This window comes from Meriones unguiculatus, chromosome 7, assembly GCF_030254825.1.
Source record: "Meriones unguiculatus strain TT.TT164.6M chromosome 7, Bangor_MerUng_6.1, whole genome shotgun sequence".
Lineage (NCBI taxonomy): Eukaryota > Metazoa > Chordata > Mammalia > Rodentia > Muridae > Meriones > Meriones unguiculatus.
In genome coordinates, this window is record NC_083355.1 from 59,081,144 (window position 1) to 59,108,643 (window position 27,500).

Sequence of the window (27,500 nt, forward strand, 5' to 3'; positions counted from 1 at the left end):
CAGTTGTCTTTCAATATGAGACCCATGTTCACCAACCTCCATTGCCATAGTTTACCAATATGTGTCTTGGTTAAGCCCATGTATGTTTTTGCAGAATGCATAACAGCTATGTTGTGTTTCTCCTTCCAAGTCCCAGAAGACGAGAACTGAGAGGTCTGGAAATTAGCACACCTCTCTGAGCCGGCTTGTCTCTCAAAGCATGTTTAACATCATTTATTCACTTGCAAGACTGTTCATTTGGTCAATATCTATATAGGACAGTGACTGGCCACTGAGTTTATAGTAGTGAAGTAGACACACAGCTTCTGTCCTCAGGAAACTTAGGTGAATACACACGTCTTCAATGAAGACCTAGTCTATGCCATATTTGCCTTTTGGGGGGGACACTGCTTTTATTTAATATTGACAGAAGGAAAGTAGGCATACATGATTGTCTTTAGTTGAAGAAATGTAGGTAACTTTCCCAAGAAGAGGGGGTGGTAATGATTTTGATCCAAGGTCATTTTTATATAAAAGTGTTAGAAAGCCTCCCACAGCAGAGTTCACTATGTCTATGATTAGCCCTAAATTTACTGCCAGCCCTAAAACTAGGTCTGGCTACCCCAAATAGCCAACTGGGTGATCTAATCCAAGCAAGGTGCCTTGACTGGCTCGCTGACCTAAAATGTGCCTTTTCATGTGGTCAGTAGAAAAAGCTGGAGCTTGTCAGTCCAGGTCACCCCAAACTGTTATATAGCACAGAAGGGCTGGCGGTAAATTCAACTAAAGGCTTACCAGAAGTTTGTTTTCAACAATCTCTAGTTCATCCAGTGAAACAAAAAAGGAAGAAATGCAGGCCCCCTACCATGTTAATGACTGATTAATGAATTAAAATTGAGATTTTGTGGGTTTGTTTCTATTTTTGCTTACATGGGGGCTGCTGAGACAATAGAATTAATGCCTAGAAAAATCAAAACAGTGTTCTCTGATAGAAACCACATGAACTCCAAGGTATAAAGGCCCCATAGTGGACTTGGTTAACATGAAAACTCTGAACATTTTACATGGGGAGTAACCAGTCCAGCTCCTCCCAGAGCTGAAACTTGGAGAGGAATTGGCATTCCACTTGGAAGAAATGGGTCAGATTAGTAAAGTACATGCAAACTGTAGGAGGCAGCATTTTAAAGACTCTTAATCCACGTCAGCCAGAAGGGTTCTGGATGCTACACAAATGATTGTTGCACGTCATGCTAACGAAGAAAAGGAGGACAAGGACTAAGCACCTGCTATTTAAAAAAAGAAAAATCAACAGAAATCATAAACGAGATGCTCATTATTTTGCCCACTCCGTGAAGAACAGGTGAGCTAAGAAACCATGCTGTTCTCTGCTGAAGTCCCCATCCTCATGGAGATGGGTTTCTGGCAGCTAAGTGTAAGTCTCAAAATACCTCCATCAGATCAGGCTCCAGCTTCTAAACACGGAGTCCGTTACGGCTGAGGTCTCCCTGTTCATTTACGACAAAGAGCAAGCTGTGTTGGTGTCTCTGTCAACGGTGCCCGTGAACCCTTGATTCATCCTTGTCTTGGTTTTGTTTTCTGTTTTTGTATTCCTCTCAGTATGGACAGCATGAACTTTTCCATTTGCAAAAAGGGTTTAATCAACAGTCAGTGTTTTGAATCAGATTAAAACCACAAATACTTTAAGAGCTGTGTATTTGTTCTGCCCTGCTAGATGTACTCATTTTGTCTTGTGAAGGGCAGTGTGAAACCATCTGTGTGCTAATGACTCCCCTGCAGTAGGCAAGTATGCTGATGGTCAAGCGGATGAACACTTACCTTCAAAGATACCCGGTTCTTCCCCAGAATTCTCCTCCTCTCTTGACACATTTAAAAAAAAAAAAAGGAAATCATCTGTGAGGCTGTTTTATTTATCTGTATTTTCAGAGCGTCATGTACATACTCTTGAAGACAATCAATATAAGCAAGTCCAGGTCTTCCAAGAGCCCTTAATTATACATCTAAGAATGTATTCACGTGTAATACTTGTGTTTGTGTTTCTAAAATGTCTCCCACCCCACCCTTTTTAATTGCCATGTAAGACTCTGAAAGCAAAAGTAAAATCAAGAGCATAGCAGGCAAATACACAATGAGTTGTTAAGTGTGACAGCAAAATAAAAATAATAATAATAAAAGAGTAAAAGCTTCAGTCAGTATGATCAGTAAAGGGAAAAAAAGGCAGCCAGGCAAACTGTCTATCATGTGATGAAATTTGACAGTAGGGATTATGGCTTTGATGGACCAGAACAGCTAATAGAAGAAGCTGACATTTTTGAAACCCTGCTAATTAAGGGTTCCTTCCTTAATATTAAAATAAAGTCTTTGTCTGGGTTTTATGGTTGGAGAATCAGGTGTTTTCATTAATATATGCCAGTCAGTCTTAATAAGCTTGGAGGGCAGAGGAAGTTATTATTGAGTGACCTTCTACAAAATAAGCATGTTGCTAAGGGCTCTAACCCTGCCCTGTTCAGACTGATGAATCTCATTTCCAATGCAAAAGCTTCACAAGAAATCCAAGTACCCTCTGTGCAATCACAGAAAATAATCCTTGTGTCTCTTGTAATGTCCAGAATTGCCACTTACTACACTACTACTGTACAATGAATATTACAATACATATTATTTTTCTACCACAATTGTCTACATTTCTGAATTGCCCAGAATAGAAAAACTTATTGTGAAGACACTTGTATTGAAAAGTCAGCTCATTTTAATACTTTTCAAATAGTCATCTACTCTGTTCATGAATTATAATGCCTAGAATACATCTGACAATACTGGCTTTGAAAGGAGATATGTCTATATTATTACATATTCATTTTCAAATAGATTTCAAACAGATTTTAAACCATTCATTGAAATTCATTGAAATGATAAATTCACAGTTGGATTTTGATTGACTCTTAATCCAATTTTACTTTTGATAAGTTTTTACCCTTCCCTTCACACCCACCCCCAACCTTTCTCAACCAATGTAGTTTTTGCTCTTCTATTGGCTTTTAAAGCAAAGATGATAGGGTTTGGTAAAATTTGAAGGTTTAGATGACTGTGTATAAAACTTGTCAAGAAGAATTCATAAATTAAATTCAAATCTGTATAGCAATAGAGTATGGGTGATTTATCCTGTTAATTCCTAGCATGCCGGTGTGTGGCCTAGGGAACCAGGATCTGTGGTCGCTGGCTGTTGCTTCATAATCTAAAACAAAACCTGAAGGAAGTTTTTGGTTAGTGGGCTGCGCCTCCATCAATAGAACACAGAGAAGTGAGGTGAGATGGCGTTTGCTCTTAGTCGAGTTTTGTGCTTGTCCCAGCAGAGTCGCACCTCTCTGACTAGACTCATGGTGAGGCAAAATGACATCAAGCCCACTGAACTCTGCCTGGAAATGGAAGAAACTAAATTAAACATGCCAAAGTGTGCCGTGTATTTTGTGCTCACCCATGAGAGGAAGAACATCTATCAGAGACTGTCTCTAAGCATGTCAGATAAGGAAACAGATAAGCGATCCAAGCCGTAAGCTAGTGTTTTAGTCTCAGTCTACAATAGGACAGTTGTCACTGAGGTGCAGATTTGAGAAGAAAAATGTAAAAGTTCCTATAGATGATTACACAACACTGTTCAGTATTTAAAAAGAGGGAAAAGGGAATGAACAATGTCATACATCCTCATCCTTGGGGCCAAAATCAAATGCGTGTTTATTGAAGCCCTCTGTGAAGCTTTCCCAGTATCCTCGGCTTATCCCAATACTCACTTTCACCTTTCTTAAGCACCTTAGAGCCAGCTCCCGCTCTTGTCAAATGCTCTCAGCTTTGCTGTCTAACACAACCCTGCTTTCTGTGTATGACCAGGACAGGTGTTTGCTGTCCCAGATGTTTTTAGTTCACGGGCACCTCAGGATACATCCATACAACTTTGGATCATGGATAAACTATATCCATATCACAAAAATGAAGAATGTTGGACTCTACTCCAGATGCATAGAGCTGGGGTATCTAGGAGCCCAGAGTCCCACTTTTGGGAAATGCTGGAGGGATCTGGAGAGATTTACATAGCAGTGACTTAAAATGCTCATATCACAAATTAATCACATACTGCATGCTTTTGTCACATGCGCATGCTTTGGTCAGATCCTTTTACTCCACAGGTCTGTGTCTTATCTCTTCATAGTACATCATAAGCTCCTTGGGGGCGAGTGTTTAATTGTAATGCCTTTTTCCTCCATAGAGAAGTGATCAATAAAATCTGATTAACTGATTAGCTCTACAAGTTCACTTCTTTTCTTTGAACAGCATTTCCGTTTCTGTTGTTCTTATACCTCTTCTGTCTTTCCTGTTATCTTCATGGTTGTCTGGTACATCATGTTTTACTCCACAGATTTGTGTTCCAACAGAAGCTCTGCAAACCCATGTGTAATTTAAAATGTTCTAGTAGCCACTTTTTAAAAATCAGATTACTTTTAATTTTGTGATATTCAGTAACCCCACCTTTTTTTTCCTTATTCTAAATCTTTAGGGCCTGGTACTAATTTTACACTTACCTATTCATTATAGTTCAAAAGCAGCCAAATTACAAGAGTGCAGCTACCATATGGGGCAGCATGGCTCTTGTGAAAATTCAAGAATAAATGGCATGAGTGACTGCAAGATTAAAACCCGAGATAAAATGCCAGACTAATCATGTGTAACTAGCCTGTTTTTCTGGCACGATAGCACACTGAGTTCTCAAAAGGACACACTTTCCCTCACACACACCACGCTGCCCTCGGGGGTATCTTAAGAACACACACACCTATCCGCTTCTGGGATGACTCATTCCTTCTGCGTTCTTCGCTGACCAGTTCTGTTTATGCTCCACACCGAAACAAGACTGACTCACAGCCCGACGCTAAACACATGTGGCTTTGGTTTGTTCCTTTAAAACAGCACCTGGAGATGCTCTGGGTACTGTCTCACATCAGAGAGAATAGCCTCCATAGCCACAAAGGGCTAGAACTGCCAAAATGTAGGCATAGAAAAGATGTGCAAGTGTCACAGTTCCCACAGACATCCAGGAGCTTTGCAAGAGTTGCCTAAATACATCAACAAAGAAGGCTCCAGAAGGGTCAATAGCTGTTCACCGCACAAAGGATTTTTTTGTCTTTCCGGTTAACACTCAAGTTTCTTGATGTGACTTAACCATCAATTCACTTTCTCCGGTGACGAAGATACTTAGGTATGCCTTGTGTTTTCTTGAAAGCGAGGTTTTTGGAAACTTTTCAGACAGACGTGGAAAGGATGAACGCTCAGTTATTTTAAGCAGAGAGCCTATGACATGTGCATGTTGATCCAGCCTTCGAACCAAGGTATCAGCTGAGCAGGAGCTGCCTTTTGGGCTGTTTTCTCTACATGTAAGAATAAATTACTCTGCTCTGCTTTTATGGTTAGATTTCTGTGACTGTGTTTTGTTGGTCTCATTTTTCCCCTTTCTCCTCTCTTTTTCTTCAATATCCCTTAAACATTATGCCTGAACTCTTAGCGAGGGATGAACGCCGTTGGCAACCCTTCACAGAGTGTCCCTGTAAAAACTCAAGAATGATTAATTAGATTGTTGGAGTGCATTTTATTAGTTATCATGGTTTATGTGATTATTATCTGTGTGCATTAACCGTGCCCAAGGTTTTAGTCATATAAGCCATGCTGTTTTACTGTGACTAGAATAAAATAAAAACTGCTTTGTATGAATTCTTAAAATACATAGAAAACTCAAGCCCAGAATTATTGTAGTTTCCCTAATCCAGTTACTGTTCTCTGAACTGAAAGGTCTATTATATTTCAATCTTATGGGTTTTTTTTTTCTTTTTTCTGTTGTTCATATGATCAAAAAAGGTGGTAGGGCAAAAATTAACTATGAGAATAATAAAAAAAATAGTTAAAACTTGAGATGCAAGGATAGTAAAGTCTGGCTTTGCAAAGTGAATCCTGACTTAAATGGCAAACTGCAAAGCATATAAAATTTGAGGATAATGGATTTACTATGCCAATATCAAGTATCTCATGTTGATTGGTCTCCTTACCGCCAAAAGGTAATGAAGACACTTCCAATGTGACATCTGAGTACCCATTTGATCTTCAGAAAAGAGGGGTTGACTCCAGCTACTAATGTTTTCTTCTTGGCAACATTTCACTCTCCTCTGTGATATAACCTCCCTTGGTATCTGCCCCTCCCCACTCCACCCCTACCTTTCTCCCAACCCCCAGTGCTATGATAAACACTGAAAAGTTGGCCTTTTCTACCCTGCAGACCCTTTAAAGCTTCAAAACTCTGGGAACTTTGTAAAACAGATTTTAAACAATCCTGATTTAGTCACTGTCACAAATCTCTGGGCTCATTCTTCTGGTGGAGTGATCACTTGGTGTTAAGGAAATCAGATCTCTTCTAGCTGGTGCCTATTATTGACAGGGAAAGCCTATGACATACCCAAACCATCCTGAGACCCCTGCTTCTGAACTGTGCTGTGACATCAGCACACGTGAGCCATGATGAGGAGGGCTTTCAATGCAGCATGTCACTGATGGGGTGAGACATGGAACAGTCTCAGGGAGCCTGTTGTTTATTTTACACCGAGACCATTTCTGTAACGATTTAAGTAAGACCGTTCAGTTGAGATCTTGACTTTGCAGAATTGCACGTGGAGCTTTTGTGACTATTTAGTGATCCATGTTAATTACCCGATCAGTTTACCCGTCAGGAACGGGGGTGCAGAGCCACTGTGGCAGTCTGAATGCGTGCTCGAGGCTTGCTGCGTGTTCTTTCATTCCGCTTCTGTGGCAGTCGTGGGACCCTTGTTCACCCTGAGGACGAGGGGCGCCCTGGCGTCTCCCTGGCCCTTCCTACCAGGCTCAGAACGGGTTTACAAAGGTCCCGCGTGCTGCTGCTGCAGACTCTGGTTAGTCACTCTAGGGGTTACAGAAAAGTGAATAAAAAAACAAAAATAAAATGTAGTTGGTCTCACCAATTCCCACAGGAACCGAAATGTTTATTTCTGAAGATAAAATAAACACAGGACGTGATATCTTTCAGCTCACACTCTGAGCAAAAACCCTGGTAACGTATCTCTGAACAGAGCGAGTTCGTTTTCTTATTTGATGACACGGAAAGGTTTTTCATCCCGCCTCATCGTTCTGATACAGAACCTTTCTTTCTTCTTGTTCTACTAATTTATACACGTATTTCTGTAACAGACCCAAGGCTTTTATGCGTTTTTTTTTCCTTTCAGATAAGTCAGCAAATACATAGAATGAGACAGAGCAGTAAAGAACATCAACTTTCTGTCAAAACAGTTCATAAATATTCAGTAGAGTTCTGCAGCATGCAGGAAGTTATGAAGATGGCATTAAGATACCAGCAAATCCAAAGAAAACCTATGCTAATCAAGCTATCATATCTTATTATATTTTATTCCCTTATCACTTTATTATCCTTCAATAACACAAATGTGACCCCCCAAAAAACTGCAAATCCTAACCTGCTGGGGTGAGATAGAATTTCTACCTTATCCTGGGTCAGGATTTTCTAACCAGGATGTCAAGGTCTGTTGGTAGAGCTGCTAGCTTAACCTATGAGACAGCTTCTAAGCCACCTGCCACCAAGGTATGCTCTCTCGGGGGTAACTTGCAGAGTGGGCAGGAGTGGAGGAAGCCAGCTGAGAGTACCACTAGTCATCAGCACTGTAACGGCCTCAAGACATATTTTAAGTGTTTAAGGTAACTCCAAAAGAATTATGGCACTCTACCTTAAATGATAAGCCTTGAAAACTGTTTCTTATATAATAAAAAAAAAAAAAATCAACCCTGCATTATTTCTAAGACGAAAGATTTTTAAAGAAAGAAATACCTGAAGCATGGGCTTAAAGCAGTCTGATCGCAATGGGGGTGATTTACTATCACTGATGGTCCCTCACATGTACCAAACTTTCTCAGGCAAAAAGGCCTTGCACTCATGAGGAGCCCTATCCGAACACTGCTACAGCTGAGAAGCACATTGCTCACTCCAGGGGATTAAGCCATGGCTATTGATGTGTTTGCTTGATGTTTGAAAAGATAAATTAGTCCTTTATCTTAGTTATAACAGGGTACATGACCCCATATGGAAAAATCAACTCAAACCACTCTATGATATATTTACAATTTTCCACAAAAACTGCAGTTACAAAATCAACTCTGTCCAGTGCAAAAATTACATGCAAGCTACTAGATCGTGAGATACATTTGAGGAAATGCTGTGTAGGTTAGTGTGACTGTGGGCTGTGGTTTACCCTGGAGCATTGAGTACGTATATTTAGGAAGAGAGGGTTTGAACAGAATGAGATCTCAAGTTGGAGAGATGGCTCAGTGGTTAAGGGCGGTGGCTGCTCTTCCAGAGGATCCGGGTTCAAATACCAACACCCACATGGCAGCTCAGAACTGTCTAAGATCTGTCTAACTCTAAGATCTGTCACAGTCACATGGACATATGGACATCCATGCAGGCAAAACACCACTGCATATAAAATAAAGGTAAAATATTTTTTAATGAGCTCTCCAGATTTGGTCATTTGTTGCCATTATCTATCTGCCGCCGCCGATACTCCCAGTTATTGCTGTTGTTCAGTGATGCATGCTCTTCCTCTTCTGGCATTACTCACCCCACCCATGATGTTACATGCCTGTAATATGAACACTACATAGGTGAAGGCAGGAAGGTCATGAGTTCAGCACCACTCTGAACCAGACAGCTCCTGTCTCAAAACCAACAATAACAAAACAGAGACAGCAAAAAACAGCATCTCTCGGTTGGGGTAAATTTAGACCTAGTGATCAAAAGTAGAAACAGCCATGCCTCTTTCTCCTTCTTGAGCTCACAGAACCATTTAAAGACTCTCCGGCTGTTTCCTGAGTTAGTCAAACAGAACCACCATACATGGTAATTGAACTTACTATAAAATAAAGAGGTAATTAAATATGCCTAAAATGACATTTGAGCCAATCAGAAGATACTGCTAAGGGTAAAGCCTACCATTTTCCTTTGTGACGATCCTAATGAAGGACGAGGCTACAACCAACTAGTCATACCAGATGAAATGACTGTAGGTTTCCTCTCCTTGTGATCTAAAAGAAAGGACTGTTAATAATTTTAATAGAATGTGTCTTATTTAATGCAGACAATGAGGACATGGAGTGTGAAAGCTGGGAACTAGCCATCTAACTGATACTCTGCCTTAGACTGGAATCAAAATGGATAGAGGAAGATGAACACTAGACTCTTAAAAATTTCTCAAAACCTGACTTTCCCAGCACTTATATAATTCTATCCTCAGTCAAATTCAGTTAGGTCTATAAAAGAGGGCACAGTTTCTAATGTACCCGGCAAGGGTTTACTGGGAACAAAAACATTATGGCGCTATATGTAACACATTTTACAGACTAATGTGCCACAGCCACAGTGCCAGCAGGGACATGTGGAGAAGAAATTTAAGCTGGATCAAGTAAATCATAGATCAAATGATCTTGTTTTAGATTTCACTCTCTACACTTTTTACTCAACAAACACCTGTGATAGATGAGCAAGATGAAACAGATAAAGTGGGTGAAAGTTTGAGAAGAATTAGTAACTGGGTGTTTGAAGATATCCCACTGGCATGGGATTGGAGTTTGACTTATTTTTCTTACTCAAAACTAACACGAAGTAATGTCTACTCATCGGGTAACAAACCAAAGTCCCCAGTCTTGATTTCTGTTTTAAAAATAGAAGTCAGTAAACATGAATTTAGTCTGTCCTGCCAGGTCAGTCTTCATAAGAAAAAATAAAATAAAATAAGGTTTTGGCTTAGAAAGTGGTAGACTATGGGTTTGCCAGTTGGGCTTAGAGCCTCCTTCTAGCCCTAAGCATCTGGACAAACTTGAAAAAAAGCATTTCAACTTCTAAGAACTGCGATTTTGCCAATTAAAGTTGGGGGTCATAATAGGTAATTTTCAAAAAGACTCTTCCATGGTTGGAGTATCAGTCTCAGAAAAGACCATTCATGGAGATAACCTGGAAACCCTGCACAGATGTAGCCCATAGCAGCTCAGTCTCCAAGTGGGTTCCCTAGTAAGGGAAACAGGGGCTGTCTCCAACATGAACTCAGTGGCTGGCTCTTTGATCACCTCCCGCTCAGGGGGAAGCAGCCTTGCCAGGCCACAGAGGAGACAATGCAGACAGTCCTGATGAGACCTGAAAGGCTAGGGTCAGATGGAAGGGGAGGAGGACCTCCTCTATCAGTGGACTTGGAGAGGGGCATGGGAGGAGAAGAGAGAGGGAGGGTTGGATTGGGAGGGGATTAGGGAAGGGGCTACAGCTGGGATACAAAGTGAATAAACTGTAATTAATAAAAAAATAAATAATTTTTAAAAGACTCTTCCAATTGTAACCCGTAGTGCCCCGGAGGCGGCTCCCAGAACTGTCAGGTGAATGTAAGGTGTGGGGGCTAGAACAGGTAGCACTCTTGAAGACTGGAGGTGGATGTTAAGTTGCCCCCTGTCTGTTGCCATGTCTGGTGTAGAGAGCCAGCCTCCTATGCTTTCCTTAGGTCCAGCTACAAAGCACCCTGAGTCCTAAGAGACTAGAAGGTTGCCTTTCCCTTCCTGACAGTTCAGTGTGCACACAAGCGGGCATGAAGGACAGAAGGTGTCAGAGTCCCTTGCTCAGCCCATGGGGCTACGAATGCCACTTGAGAAATGAGAGCCACTGAAACATACTTAACCAAATTCTCTCTCACCCACTAGCCACTATTCAGATTCTTCTTCTTTGAAAGGGGGTGAGTGTAGCAGTTTGGAAGACTCCGCGAGACAAAGCAAAGTATACAAGCCTAGTAATGCACAGCTGTGAATCCTGGCGCTTTGGAGGTAGTGGCAGGTAGAAGAGCACGTGGGCTAGCATTATTGGCATCTGGGAGTTCAGGAGAGTCAAAAGCTAGATAGTGAGATCTTGTGTCAGAGGGAAGAGCACATTCTCAGAGTAGAGAGCTAATAACACTGTTATTCTAGTACTTATACTTACATCTCATAAGGCAACTCAGCACTATTGTTGAGCTCGCTGCTGGCTGAATGATGTCCCAATGTGACTACACAAGCTATGTTGGGATATCTATTCATTTGCTTTATGCACCAAGCAGTAACAGGAGTAGGCCTTTTATTTACTCTCCACGCGTATGCATGCATCTGTCACTCAGTCTGTCTGTCTGTCTGTGCAGTCCCATGCCATGACATACATTAAAGGTGAGACAACAACATGCAGAGATCAGTTCCTGTCTTTCACCCTGTGATTTCTGGGGACCAAACTCCGATTGTCAGGCTTGGCAGGAAGTGCTTCCACCCACTAAGCTACCTTGCCAGCTCAAGAGTAGGACTTTTTTAGAGGGTTTTATTTTTCTCATATGGTGATTCTCCTGCATGGTTTCACTGGATTTTCAAGATAGAGCTCTGGGGCAAGTAAGCCATGACTTGTCTTCTCCTTGCTCTAAAGGCCAGAGCCTGCATTATTCCTAAGAACCAGCATTAAGGGAGGCACTGTGAGAGGTACCTATTGTCCCCGATAGCAGCTAGCTGCCAGCTTTGCACCAGAAAACTGGAGACAAGGAGGATGCAGGAACTGTCAAGGCCACCAGCTGTGGAGGGAAAGCATCTGATCTCAAATTTAGGTCCTAACTCCAAGGCATGTACCTATGGCCCCAGCTGCGGCACATACGTGGAGGCTGTGCTGTATTAAGTCCTAGGTGCCAACTTCACCATCCATTTTGGGTTTTACTCTTCAGGGTTTCATTTTATTTTTAATTGTATATGTATGTGAGAGGATGGTGCTGAAACCACAGAGTCCGGGAGAGAACATCAGATCCCCCTGAAAGTTGCCACACAGAGGAGCTGGGTCTTGAACTCAAGCCCCTCCAAGGGCAGGCGGTGTTCTTGACTGCTGAGCTATCCTCTAGCCCCAATATTGGGTTTTCTCTGTCGGACTCCACGAGAGCCCTGAAGGAGAGGATTCTTCCTGCTATGGACAACAGGGCATGCTGTGACTAACATCCCTCCCCATAGCAGGAAACAGCTTCCCCGGAAGGAAAGATCTATTATCTCCAGGTAGAGCAAGTCACAGGGACCTTGGCTACTTCTCTGTAGGGCTGGCTCACATGAATAGCCAATAATCAACACCCTGAAAATAGTTCCCTGGGGTTTTCATCTCATCACAATCTGTGGTGTGTGTGTGAAGATCCACAGAAATATTACGGGGAAACACTGTAAGAAGAGTAGAGGGCTGTGATTGGTCCCTATGTGCCGGGAGTGACTTCCTCATCTCCACTAATCCCCAAACAAAATAACCATCAAGAAATATTAAAACACACACTTTATTAGTTTCATTTAATTTCTTAATTGCACAAAGTCAGTTTACCCATTTATTGCTGTGTGAAGTACTTAGAGGCAAGGCGCACATTAGAGGGATTATTTGCATGTAATCTCTCCCTCCCAGAGGGCAGGAGCTGATCACTGTGAATCCCAGTGTGCTCTCTGTCACAGCACCAAGTGAAAGAAATAGGGACTGTAAGATGATATAGCCAGTTGCCGAGTAAAGCAGGAGAGTATAATTTAATAGCTGCAGAAAGTACCTCATTTTCGGTAAAAGTTGGGCGAGCCTTCTTTGGGAAGAGCTATTACCCAAACTTGATTTCCCTTCTCTTTTCCTGGTTATGCCTCTGCTAATTGATAGATGTTGAAGATGTGTAGCCTGTTAAGATTTTAATCAAATGGCGTGCGCAAGTAGATGTGATCCTCTTACTGGAGCACCGAGGATAATGACCGTGACAGTCTGTCCCCCTCCTTCCCCTCCTTCCCCTCCTTCCCAGCAGGGGAAATTTGGTAGAGTTTAGAGAGAGGCTTCCTATTACACAGGAAAGAGAAATGAGGCAGGAGGGGGGTTACATGAATACACACCAACAAACTGGAAGCTCTGGGAACTTCCCTGGCACACCACAGGTGGCCTAAGCCCATCACACTGCAAAGGACAGGGAAGCCCATTAGTGACCCAGGGACAGCTTTTTCTTGCTGACATGCCTACCCCTGCTATAGTACCTACAGTGCAAGGATATTCTGTTAGGACCACACAACAGGCCTCAGGAAGAGATGAAAGTCTGAGCATTCTGAGAGTTTAAAGGTAAGGCCAGTCCTTGCCAGCAACAGCTACCCCCACCAGAAGCAGGTGACCCCGGCATAAAAGCCATGTCTGACAGCATGGAAATATTCAGGCTTCTCTTCTGATACTTCATATTCATCCTCTGTACTTGAAGGCAGCCTCATTCAAAGACAAAATAAAACAGTTTTTAAAGCCCTCAAGGAGCTTTCTACCACGTATTTTATTAGATTGAAGGCAAAAACAAGCTGATACCAGCAGAAAAAAATGGCTGCTTCAGACCCCAGCTGACCTCTCTTGCATGGAAAATTCTCCATATGATTACAGAGCTAATGAGTGATATTTAATGAAAACATTATGCCTTTGCATATATTTACAAGTGGCACTTCATACATTTAAATTTACATATAAATAAAAGGATGTGTATTTTTTTTTTTTAAATCTCAGAAATCTATGTATTTAAAAGAAATACTCGCCTGCTATCTCTGGCTGTTTCTGTAACTGTTTTTATACAAAGCACAAACTTCTCAGCATGAAAACTGTAGGACTCAGTCAATCATCCAGTTGACACCAAACATACAAGTATTTGATGATGCGTGGATAAAACAGCTGAACGCAAGGCAGGCTTGTCCACATTTCACACAACGTTTTGGCTCTATGCAAACAACACTGTGTGGGGGGAAAAAACTGGGCTAAACAATTGCTAAATAAGTATATGTGAAAAAACATTCTTTCTCGTCCAAGAACCCTGAAGCATCTTAAAATGGAGCGAAACTTGCTTCTGGGGCACATGTTTCCTCCCCTTCTCAGAATCTGTGTCACTGTGCTACTGCGCTGAACATGGAAAAGCCCGTGACATGTGTCTCTGCTTCTCTCCCTCTCCAGGTGGAGCTGACGGGCAGCAGCGTCTTCGACTACGTCCACCCTGGGGACCACGTGGAGATGGCAGAGCAGCTGGGCATGAAGCTCCCACCTGGGCGGGGTCTCCTCTCACAGGGCACCACCGAGGATGCGGCCAGTTCAGCATCTTCCTCCTCTCAATCAGAGACCCCTGAGCCAGGTGGGAATTACAAACCCGATGTGTTTGCAATTGGTGGTTGGTGGGCAGGGCCAGCGCTGAATGTGTGCTCAGGGTACCCGTGTGGAGAGACTATAAATAGGGCTAAGGGTATTAACAATTCCATGCAGGTTTCTGCCCCATGCAGTAATTAAATAAGGAAGAGGTTTGAAAATAAGGAGATGTTTTAATAAGTGTAATCCAGAGATCTCATTTCAGTTGAACAATACAACTAGAAGGTACGAACTCCTCTAGTTTCTCTTTCAAATTACTAGGGGATCTGCTGGTTTGAAACACTCTCTCCCCTTTATTCTCACACATTTATTTATTATTCAGCAAAAACCTTCCCTCTGGCAGAGGCATCTTGAATATTACCTTGTAGAGAATTAAAATATTAGGGATTTACAGAAATATTACTTTTTCCTTTTTTTCTTTCTTTCTTTCTTTTTTTTTTTTTAAGCATCAGAAGGTACTTGAAAGATGTGAACAGATAAATTAAGGCTAAAAAGAAAACAGAACTGGCTACATTTTAAACCGCCTTTCCACCCTCAGTATTTAATTAGATCAATTGTATAGAGGAGTGAACAGAGGTGACATTCCTCATTGGGATTCCTTCCAGGACTCTTATAGACTTTGCATTCAGAATGTTCCCATTTTCATTGTGTTGTACTGATGATAATTTAAGTATTAGGGGAAAATCCATTTATAAATTAAACAAAATGACTTGATATCCATCAGTCCCCTAGTTCATCAAGCTGTTCAAACACGGGGAAGATTGGCTGGTCGGCCCGGGTCTTCCGAGAGCGCTGGTAATTAGATCTGCGAAGGATTTATTCTTTGCTGATTGGGGCTTTAAATTAATTGAAGTTCCACATTTGTGGTTTTGTCCTTTTTGTACTTTTTTAAAGGAGATATTTCATATTCTTGTGTGGTGGAGTGCTTGGCCAAGCAGCAGTGGTTTAAATGTTAATTTTTCTCATGAGAAGTTTAAGATTTTTAATGAATCAAGGCCTGATTTCAAGTGCAAAGTTTTATTTGCTTACTTGAGAAGTTATTTTGCACTCTTCAAAGATGCCTGCATTTAAAAATACTTGATCTGTAGTTTTAAATCAGAATTTGCAACACAAAAGCATTATATTAGAAAGGAAAATGAAAAACCCTGCCTTAAGATTAATATTAAAATAACTACTATTTCAGGAAAATATTTTTTTCTGCCTAGAACTAGTCACAATGTGTGTATTCACAGGGAAAAAAAAAATATTGCCTCTCTTGGAAATGTTTTAACTCCATATAGAACCAAATCCATGTTTTCCCGTGGAAGTTAAGGGAACCCTGGGATGTCCATTACTCATAGTGTTGGTGGCTGTCCTCACCAACATGAGAAAAGAAAGCATTTAAGACCATTCTTTACCCTTTAAAATGAAAATAACTTTCTGAGGGAAGTCATATATCCTTGATACCATAGCTCACTGGCTTTACTGAATGGATATGTCAGCTAGATAATTGACACTGTTTTTCCATTGTTAGAACACTCCTAGCTGTGTGTACATGAGAAGCAGCATATGAGAAGGGCTTTCTGCTCACTTGTTCTAAAAATGGATAAGGGAGCCTTGATTCCTCATGACTGGGTGTAAAGGAATTTAAATTGAAAAGCTGTTGTTTAACGGAAGATCTTGGGGAAATGGATTCTGTTTCTGTGAGTCACAAAGTTGACTTCATGGTCCTGTCAGTCCTTTAATAAAGTAGTGACAGCGTCAACACCAACAGGTGTCCTCTTTACCCCTGGGAAGTGACCCTGGTATGAAGCCAGTGAGCTGGCAAAGCTGTTCACCTCTGCTGCAGAGCGTTTGCTGTGGAAAATTAGACCTGGTTTGAAAGTTAGTCCTGCATCTCCTTTACTGCAGCTTTACCCTCTCTTAAACAGTGTTTCAGATCACACTAACCTTCCTGTGTAGATACTCAACTAAGCCATATGCGGTACAGCACACCCTCCTTTCTTTCTGCTTCCAGGCTAGACTGCAGCCTCACAACCACTGCCCATCCACCAGTATCCTCCTAAGAACCCCATCAACCACAGCTCCCTACCCTGACTAGGCCAAGTTTGTTGTCAACCCTCTTCCAATATATATATAAGCCTATGAGAACTGAACACAGCTCTTTAGGTGTCTGGTGATTATTTCAGAGAACTGTCACCTTTTCAGTTTAGAGAATGAGAGTTTGTTAATGCAACCTAAGGTTAAATTAGGTCTCAACTGGTTCTGCTAGGGCACACAACAAATCCAGTTAAATATTCTAAAAAAAATAATAATAATTTTTTTTTATAAATTCCATGCCCTCTATAGAGCTCTAATATGCCTGGAACAGCTCTTGGCCCCCTAGCAGAGCTCTGTTCTCACTTCTTATTCGCTCTAGACAACTGGAGAACACAGCTGGCCTTATGAAAGAGATTCACTCCTGCACTCACATCCATGCTTTCCCTTCAGACCTACTCTACCATTCATATCAACATCTGATTGAAAAGTATTGACTCGTCCTTCCTGTGGCCATGCATGAAACTCTGCTTTTCCCACCACCTAAGAACTAGTGCTCATCAGCTCTGCCTGTGTAAGAGAGGGCTCTCCTCCAAGATGGCCAGTGTGACTCCCACCCTTAGGGAATGCCAATCTCTCTTAGCCCTGCATGTCTACAGCATTTGGTTGTCTTCCAGTTGGGCTTGAAAATGCAATTAGATTGCCTGCTCAAATACTGAATGGCACCATAGGGTGCTACCGGGAATGAAATACCTTCACTAATGCACGTGATTACTCCAAGGGAATTACCTTAACAGTGCCCATCAGGCCCTACATTCCAAAGCTGCTTATGTTTCTAAAAAGCTGACATTTTTTCAACAAGATTTCCTAATTCTTAATAACATGATGGAACATTTTTGAAAAAACACTTGTTCATTGCCCGGTAATCTTCTAAACTCTGACGAAACACAGATTCCTTTCTAGGTACTGGCGAAATTTGTTTGGAAAAAGAATATCGATAGTTGGTTATTATGGAAATGAAAGGACTAGTGGGTAAGGAATTTTTCAGACGCCCTGATGTGTGCAGTGCAGCATTACTAAATGACTAAAATCTAAATAACACTTGGCATTATAATAAAAGGAAGTAAGTGACTAAAGCTATTTCAAGGCAGTGACACTGTGCCATGATAGGAATTTTGTTTCTCTAAACTGCCAACTCTCTGATTGTCTTGTCTAGAATCAGTCTCAAGATAATGGGGTGAGGCGGAAGGGGGGGAGGGGGAAGCAGGAATCTATTGACTTGACAGCAAACCCAAATAAATATTTTATATGTGTGCACATTAATAGATAGTTTAGTAAATATATTATTTCCTTTAGAGAAAATTTAAGTCAAGCATTAGAAAAAGAAATGGTACTCCAGTTTTAAAAGCTCTGCTATTCCAGAGTGTCTTTGGGGGGAGGTGAGGAATATCCCGAAAGAGACTGCTCTTCACACCACCCAGCAGGCCGTCATTTCTCTTCTCCCTTGAGCTCTGACAGCAGGAGAGCCCAGGCCCTGTATGCACCCCTTGTGGATGGGTCCTGTGCTTTTTCATTGCTCTTATCATCCTGGGATTATGAACCCTATATTCTTTTCATAAATCTCAATGTTGTGCCTTCCAAATACTTAGTAAACAGAGAGGCAGCTTCTCCTATAAACCCTGGAGGAACTCTAAAAATTTCCTGTTTTAAAGACAGAATAATTTTCCTTGGGTTGTCATAAAATGGTATTTTTTACTCATTCTTCCTTGTTAATATAACAGCTTTTATAATTGTAAAATTAATTTATAGTCATTGTGAAAACGTCAGAATATGCAGAAGAGAACGTGGAAAAGACCAACCGATACTGACCATGCTATTTAGAAATAACCATTATTCATGCTAGGGCTCCACACAGCCTTCTAGATTTCCCCTCTCTTTCTGTAGGCATGCGTGTAAATGGGAGGCTCGGAAGAGCACGTTTCTTGGGTTTTGTTTTGTATATTTTCCTAAATAAGATCCTGACAGTCATCCTTCTGGTGACCCGCTTTTTCATACAACCTCACAAGCATCTCTCTGTGTCATACTTCTCTCCTCAAAATGAAATTTCCTCTGTCTCCAGCAGTTTGCCTCCTATGAGATAGCAATCAGCGCCTGCCGTAGGACTTCTGTCAGGAGCGATAGACGCAGGCCCTGCTTGGAGAGAACTCAGCGAGGACAAGAGGTTCTTGTAGCTTATTGGACGGGGTGAGTTTGTAGGAGGAGAAATCAATACGACACTAGGATTTAGACAATTTAGCAAAACATATGAGACAGTGTTTGGGGTGAAGAATGACCGTAGCAGCATGGCTAACCATGGGTTGTCTAAAGCATAGGCTATCATGTTTTGTCTCACGTTTCAGGCAGAATCTAGTCTATTTCGTGGGATGAGATAACTGTTGGCATAAGCTCCTTGCCTACAATGCCTGTTCTAGGTCCCAAAAGCTGCCGTAGGGATGGAGCAGGAGAGCATTTATGGAAATGGAAATCAATTATTGTTGGTGTGTGTCTGTCTCAGTGAGTAGTGAACTTGATCAAGTATTCCATCTATAGAAAAGGGACTCGAGTCCTGACATCACCTAATGAATTATATATATATATATATATGTGATCAGGTCAATATTTTACTGCTTGGATATAAGATATACATGTAGTTTAATGTATGAATTACTTATCATCTGATTTGTGCTGGAGTTTTTTGTTTTGTTTTTATTTTGTTTGTTTTAGATTGGTTCCAATTTCCTACCAATGAACTGAATTCAGAAGTTAGACAAGGAAAACCATCTCACTAAGCTCACATCCGGCCCCGGTCCCCAGACAATGTGACTGTATCCACAGCACTGTCTGCTGTACTGCAAATGTCAAACAGAAGGTGTAATGGATTTAATATTAGCGCTGGCCAAGGTGTTGAGGGAGCTGTTAATAATGTCACTCCAGTTATTGATCTGAAGCCTTTAAAAATCAGAGAAAAGGGAGAGATTCTCTACTGGGGAAAAGCACTCAGTGACTGGTTTTTATTGCCAATATATGTCTACATACAGAGTGGCGACTCTCCACAATTACGCTGTTGTCATTAATCCGTGTGAGCTATTTTTGGAGTCTTTCTATGGCAAGATGATAGCAGAACGGAGACCATTCCGAATGTTGACGATTAGAACAAATCCTTGTACGTAAACAAACTTCGAGCTTGGCCTGATGACGTCAGCGTTCACACAAGTTGTCACATAACAGTGTTAGCACATGGTGACACTGTCGCAGCCCCTCTGAAGACCAACCCTGGCATGACTAAGTTAAGATGAAAATGGATTTTGTTCTTGCAGTGAGGGGCCTTTTCATGGAGTTAATCCTTCCATCCTAATGGCAGTTTGTGTGCAATAAAAATCCCTGCTTTTCATATCCCCAAACTAATAAATGAAATTAAAAATTCTGATTTATGTCGAATGTTTATCAAATTGTAAATAGACACTTAGTTCCTTTCCGGTTTCACTCAACATAAACAAAGATAAATCCATCAGATAACGCCGTGCAGTCATCTCTGTGGGACGGAATATGAAGTGCCTTGTCGCTGCCTTTCCAGCGCTTAGCTGAACAAGTTCACAGTCCCTCAACCTTGCTTGACATCTGTTAACTCCCAGGTGCCAATGTGCATGCCGGGTATCACAGAAACACCCCAATCTATCTTTTCATAACCCAAAGAAATCAGCATTTAGGGGTGAGTGCAGCTTTTATACAAAATCATATCCCCCATCTGATTTCTTACTTTTAACCATGTCGTTGTTATTTTGAAATGGAACACAAGCTGTCTTTGTGGCACACTGCAGGAAGAGCCCTGTGTAAGCTCACAAGTCAAGAGGAATAGGCATTTGGAAAGTTTGAGGCCAGCAAGGTTGGTCTAGGTTATACAACACCTCATCCCAAAAGAAAAGAACCAGAAACAGAAGTCAGTACTTTCACTAGGTCTGCCTTGCCAAACTCAGAGTAATTCTTTTGCCTCAAAAAAAAAAAAAAAAAAAAAAAAAAGCTACCTTGATGGAGCGCCATTTTTCTCTGAAGGAAGTGGCTATTTTTAAATGCCGCCTTTGTCCCCAGCTAAGCTAAACAAGACCACCTGGATCTGCCACCAAAAGGAAGGTCTCCCTGCCCTCCCCCTGCATTCAAACAGAGGCTCAGCTACCCCGAAACCTGTGTTTGTTCACGTTGTGGTGCTTGTCAGCATGTGATATGCACACTCAAAACGCAAGCTCATACTTCCAGAATCTTGCCAGGGGTAACTAAAGAAAAATAAGTCCAAATATTCTTCCCACCAGGCCCTCTGGCCCTCCCAGGACCCACAGCTGCAGCACCAGACATCTTTGGGACCTAACACTTAGAAATTAGCGCTGATTTCAAAGGGGTCAGAAGGCAGCCTCCCTTTCAGCCCCAGAAAGATGGCGGATCCCATTATTACTTTAAATAGCATTCGGAGATTAACTTCCAAAGTTCAGATCACAGTAGTTCTACCTCTGATATAGACAGGTGTGTATGTGTGTATATAGATACACATATATTATATACATATATGCATATATGTAGGTATGTATATGAATTTTATACAAATTAATATAACGGCATTTTCAGGCCCATTTTTTCATCAAAAGAAAAAATACATCTTATCAAATATAAAATAGGTCTATTCCATGTATATCTGTGTGTATTTTCATGGATGTATTCATGGATATGTGTATATGTATGTTTGTATGTATGCATATTTTCCCCTACCACAATCTAGTAAAACAGTTTAGGAAACTGATTCTTAAACCCATATTTTTGTAGGTTCCCTAAAATAGCTTTCCAGGTTGTAATTTTTACTTCCATTTACCTATAAGGATAAGGGTGCCTTTTTCAGGTTTCTAAAATGAAACCTAGTACAAGTTGTTAATGATGACATGTTCTGCCCATTAAAAAATGCGGATGTCTTTGTCACTGGATAATTAAAAATTATAGATTCTATAGCTGTTGCTTTGAAGAAAGCACAAGTTATTTGCTTTTAATACATATCACTGCACAGAAATTTCATCCCTGTCCAAATTATACCGTTCTGAATTCTTCATCTGCACTAAACAGCAGCCGTACAAAGGATCAGTTACCTGGCATTGACTGAGCTTCGCAGGGTGCACACATCAGAGGGCGCAGAGCTGGCTGGAAACCATTTCCACCCCTAGTGAGCAATTTACTCATGATTGCTTGGGGAAAATACTGGAAATATTGCTTCTGTGTAAAGTTTGCAACTTCCAGTTGTCAGCTCTTTGCCAAGCAGTTATTCCCAAGTATAGCTTTAGAGCACAGTGCGCTCTGGCCACTGTGATCATGGTGGCCCTCCTACCCTGCTTGCTGTATGCAGAGCACAATAACTGCTAATTACAGGAGCTAATCCACACCATACTCCCCCGAGGCAGGTCAGTGTGTTATCCTTGTTCTACAGCTGGGGGGAAAGTGATGGAAACTCTAAGTGGCTTGCCCCAAGCCACATGGGTTAGATTTAGCAGCCAAGATTAAAAGAAAAAGTACAATATTAATGTTGAAGTAGGTGGGAAGTCAGGAAATAGATGAGGGGGAAATGAGATGGCAACATGGTAGGAATCTGACTAGAGGAATTTTTACCAAAGGGACTCTGAAGTCCAAACAGAAACCTAATTATCCCTTTATACATATATTTCATTGCGCTAAAATACAATTTAATAATAGAGTATCTTATTGAGGGAAAAAACCTCCACATCCATCTAGTCTTTTCCTTTGCTTTCATCTCTGCAATGAAAGTCTTTATGCCACACTGAATAGTAACATCTGGATAAAACATAGGCAAGATCCAACCCTGAATCCCTCGTTCCACATTCGCTGTGTGACCCTAGCCAGGAACACAGCCAAATTTGTGTGCTCTCAAAATTGTGTGTGCAGCCTTGACTCTGCCTCAGCCAGCACTGGACATGGCTCTGTGAAACTCCTTCAGCCTCTTCCTTCCAGAACAAGTCGCCAAGGCAGGCTTGAGATAAACAAAGAACAACGGTGTCCACTAGGAAGTAGACAGTCCTGCACGTGTCCTGCTGATGAGGTACAGTCCTGGTTTCTCGGGACCATCTAGAAACACTACCCAGTTTCTGCTGGTTTACAGGATCAGGTGTGCGGGGCATAGTCTTCTTCGCTTAACCAGAGTGAGATTTCATTCAAGAACTAAGCCCACTTGGTAATAGCGATAGTATAGCTTATTCAGCATGATTGACTACCACGTTTCAGACCTTATCCGAAGCACTGAGGATTCAAAGATCAAGGCCCTGCGCTCCCATAGCTGGCTGTGTTGTGACGTGGACACGTGAGGACAGTGCAGGCACGTGGAGAGGACCAGCAGGCACTGTGGGGTAGGAGAAGGGCAACACTGGAGCAGGCAGTGGCAGAACTGCCTCAACAGCAGCTTCAACCTGTCAGGGCGTGGGCAGGCCCTGGCCGTCAGAGGCCTTGCTGACTGTTACCAGAGTCTGTGCTTGTTTCTGTCCTTTCTTCCACTAGATGACCTAAGCGTGACCAAATGCCTGGGGCATAGGTCTGAGAGTCCGAGAATTCCTCTAACTGATGCTTCCACACTACAGAGAGATTCTGAAAGGGAGGTCCTCAAACAGCCTTCCTTCCACCTTCCATGGGTCAGTTTTGCAAACTGAAATTCAGGAAATTCAGGCTTGGACCCCTGTACTGACTCTGGGAGGCAGAGCTTTTGCAAGTAGTGTTAGCAATAATGAAAGCTATTTATTGCTGCCATGAGTATGATTTGCCCCCATAAACCCATTTAATAGGAGGGTGCATTTCTAAGTATTTTTACTTCTCAAAGTGATCTCCAATGACCCTTCTAGGTAGCTACTGTGCGTCTAAAGGAAACTGTCCATTATCACCACATGGAGTCGCGGTCAACAGCCAGTGGAAACAGAGAAGATAGGTTGTCTTTTCACAATTTTAACGTCAGGAAGGAAAGAGCAGCTCAGTGGTGATGACTAGCCGAACTAACCAGTGCACAAGCAGACAGCTCGTGCTCACGACACTTGCCCCACAAAGCACAGTGCAGTGAGTATACGGCGGGGCAGGGGGGACCCCGCCATCCTGGATAAAGTAAAGGTTCATTTTATCTTCAGTGGTGCAGATCAGTGAGCACCTAAAGTGCCAGTCACTCTGCCATGCCTAGACCATGAATGACATAACCCAGTCCCTCACAAAACTTTACAAAGATGGTAGTCTCATCTTCCCATTTTACAAAGGGACTATTTAAAAAATGATTTGTTTAGCACATAGAAGCCTTAAAGCTACTAGGTAGAAAGTCTAGAATTTGGTTTTAAAGCATCCTGGCCCAGCACCCACTACTAACTCTTCATTCTTCCAAAGCATGCCTGCACAGCCTTCCTGAAACAGCTGTCCACCTCTCACCTGAAATCACTAGCTGGGAACCATCAACCTTCCTCCTTCCATCCTTTCCTGTAACATACGGAACTTGGATTTTCAGCACTTGATGCTAGTGTGTTTTTCCAGGAGTGTTCAGGATAGTTCGCTAGAGAAACCTTGACACAAAAGAAGTCGTGTAAGAGGCCAGCACTGAGGGCTGGAGAGATGGTTCTGTGGCTAAGACAACTTAACAGCACTTAGCTGTTCTTGCCAAAAGACCTGGGTTCAGTTCCAAGCACCCACATGGTGGCTCACAACCATCTGCGGGCACATAAGAGGCACATATATATCCAAGCAAAACTCTATACACATTAAGTAAATATAAAAGAGAAAAAAAATTAAAAAAAAAAAAGACATCAGCGCTGTGATGCCAGAGTAAGAAGGAGTTGAGCAGAAATATTGAAAGAGCCTGCAAAGGAAGAAGGGCTGGTCTGAAACTGAGATAATCCTTAGGGAATGGCAGACAGCCACCTCATACTCAATATTTAGCCAGGGCTTCTGGGAACTGCTTTAGACATTTCACAAATTGTAAGCATTCATATCTGATCAGGATGAAGAATGCGATCAGCCCACTCCCATAGTTTATCAGTTGTTGTTAAAATCTTAAGACATTTGAAAATTTAAAATATATATGCTGTTGATCATGACATATGAACATATAAATTTCTTGAATACTGAAAGCTGATTCTTTGAATGATTTAGTCAAGTATCTCAAATAGCTCTAGAATGCAATAGTGTTGATAAAACTGATGGCGCCAGAAAGCAGTGAACTTCTACTCTCTTTTGTCTGTCCACATTTTTATTGAGTAGAGTATGTTGCAAGAGGATCAAAAGTTTAAAAATCCTTATAACGTTCATTTTTAAAATCTCTACTTAGGAAAACACTTTGTAGTTCACAGACATGTATACAAGTGTAAGAGCAGTGCAAGCCTAGGCCAGTGAGGCGGTTCAGCAGGGTAAGGTAACTTGCCACTTGAGTCCCAAGGACCACATGGTGGGAAGAGAGGACAGAATCTGAAAGTTGTTTTCTGACCTCCACACACATGCCGTGGTACACAAGTGAACAAGCATGCACGCATGCAAGCACTCACTCTCTCTCTCTCTCACATACACAGTTAATTTAATGATGATAACAAGTGTACAGCAACACATGTAAAACCTTCGCTGCTTCTTTCACTCTTCCATTTCTGCGTTCATTCGATCATTATTTAGTATGTGTCCACAGCATGGCCTTATCTTAGTATGGTACTTACTAAAACTGTCTCTGCTCTCACAGAACTCACATTCGCACAAGCCAATGTCAAAGAGGACCGAGGTCACCACATTATGAGCAGAAGGCCAACTGCTATCAGTTTGCAGTGACCTAGCTGGTCGCCTTTGCTCTCCACAATGAGTAGCAGACAAATTCTAATGCAGAATTTCAACAGTACATTCCTTGTACCTGTAAATACAAAAAGGGTCTGTGTTAAACAGAAAAGAAAAACAGCTTTATGATTATCTTCTCCTTAGAAATTAACAATCATTAACATAAAGATTTCACATTTTTATGATAGGTAAGCCTATTTTTAGACTACTGTTTCCTAGATTTTTCACTATATTAATCTGTCTTTCATTGCTATGACAAAATGCTGAGAGGCTAATGTTATAAACGAAAGAGGTTTATTTAGCTCATAGTTTCTATAGTGAATGTCCAAACAATATGGCTAAGGTTCTGGCAACAGTGCCTCCTGGCTGCTTAACTTCATGGTAAATATCAAAAGCAGGGTGTCAAGGGGTGATGGTATAGAAAGTCGGGCTTATTGTCAGTCCCACAATTTCTTCCAAACCACTGACATGACCCAGGCAGCGATGCCCCTCTTCACAGCTGACCACCTCCCTCACCACATCATGGATCATGGCTAGAACACATTCAAACCATGTTCAAACCATAGTGAGGTAAATTGTTCACAGCAAGTCTTACAACCCCCAGAAAACACATGGTCACTCACTCTCCAATGGTCTTTCAGCTAGCTGGATATCACCCGTTCTCCACGGCCTCATGATACAGGCATGGGCACAGATGGGCCACATCTTTGAGGCTATCTATTTCCATCAGCTGTCTGGATCCCTTCAGACTTCCCTAGAAGTAAATCTAGTAACTTACTGAAGCTTTCTAAGCCTGCCCTGTACATTCCCGATCCCCTCTTTTGTTGTGCAGTGATGGCATTCAGCCTTTCTGTGACCCTTCCCTCCAACTCTTTATTGGCATAAGATGTCTGCTTTCCTGCTCACTACAGCAGTAGGCCAGTCGATCTCAATGGAAAGCTGGCCACGGCGACCCAGAGAACTGCAGCAGTAACAGAGGCATTTCTGTCCTGTCTGTACCAACGTAACTAAACTGCACTTTGTAAATGAGAGACTTTTTTTCCTGTAATCTGCAGGCTGGTGACTTGTAGATTACCCTAGCAACTGAGAGTCAGCAGCACAGGAAGGCGACACTCCACCCCAGTTTAGGACAGTCCTTGTGCTGTTGCTTGTACCGGTCACAAACCTGTAAGTGTGTGGGCCTTGGAACCTGATGCCTTGTTTCTATTTTCAAACCCTGGCTCTGAAGCTTAGTATGTGGGTGGCTTTGAGCAGGTTAATGCAATTATATGTGCCTCAGTTTCCCTATTATGAAATTTTTACCTTATATTTTATATTGTATTCAGGATGAAGGATAATTCTCATTTGATTTTCTCTACAAATTAAGCATCTTGTGAGGGCACAATGAATTGACCAGGTAAAATAATTAGTATGATATGTAGTACTCAGTGAATAGTTTCATTAATTCTATTGAACTACATATCTTATTATCTAGTTCATTGTTTAGAGAAAGGATGGTCATGGATTTAATGACAGGAAGTTGGAATCTGTTCATGAAAGGTTTGAAGTTGGGTTCATTGACATCATGCACTTGCTATCCGATTTAAGGAGTTCAGATTCTACATGAGAAACATAATACCAAAAGGATGCTTCTGAATACCCACCACACACCCCCTGAGTGGAGCCCTTCTATAAGAACTTTGTAGAGGAGGAATACTCCTTTGGAAAAAAAAGAGCTCACTGCTCCCAAGCTCCTGCAATGCCCTGGCTTGGTTTTTAGAACCTCACACCAGTATCTCACCCGCTCAGTTGTTCATATTTATTTATTTGTTTGTTTGTATGAGTGTATGGCCTACACGTATGCATGTGTATTTACATGTGTTTCTGGTGCTCATGAGGGTCAGAGAAGGCACTGAAATCCCTGGGACTGGAGTTACAAATAGTTCTAAGCCACCCCTTGGGTACTGGGAATTGAACCTGTGTCCTGTGCAAGAGCAACGAGTGCTCTTTGCTGAGCCAACTCTCTGGCCATTATACTCAGTTTCCTTAAAGCATAACTGAGATGTGTAATTCCTGGATTCTACACACCACGTTTGCCCTCTGGTGCCTCTGGCGACGGCTAGCTCGGACACTGCCTCGCTCTTCTTTGGAACAGACCTGGCTGCTGGTTTTCTCAGCTGTGCAGCTTCCAGCCTGGCCTACTAAAGTGCAGTCTGCCTGTGAGCGATGATTTGGCTGTTACCTAGCACATCTGACATACTTGACTGGCATTATCACTTTTTATCTGACCGGGCCATTGTTGTGGGGCCATCGCTCCACGTGGACTTTGCTTTACAAAAGACTAAGTGACCCACAATCAGATTTAGAC

At 41.9% G+C, this 27,500-nt stretch overlaps 1 protein-coding gene across 1 annotated transcript in view; it reads left to right on the forward strand.

Annotated features, from left to right (window-relative positions):
- The window catches only part of Npas3 (neuronal PAS domain protein 3), an 852,204-nt gene that overhangs the window by 711,330 nt on the left and 113,374 nt on the right, over nucleotides 1–27,500 (forward strand). The window contains 1 exon segment of the mRNA XM_060387500.1: nucleotides 14,093–14,267. Coding sequence (XP_060243483.1) covers nucleotides 14,093–14,267 — 175 coding nt within the window.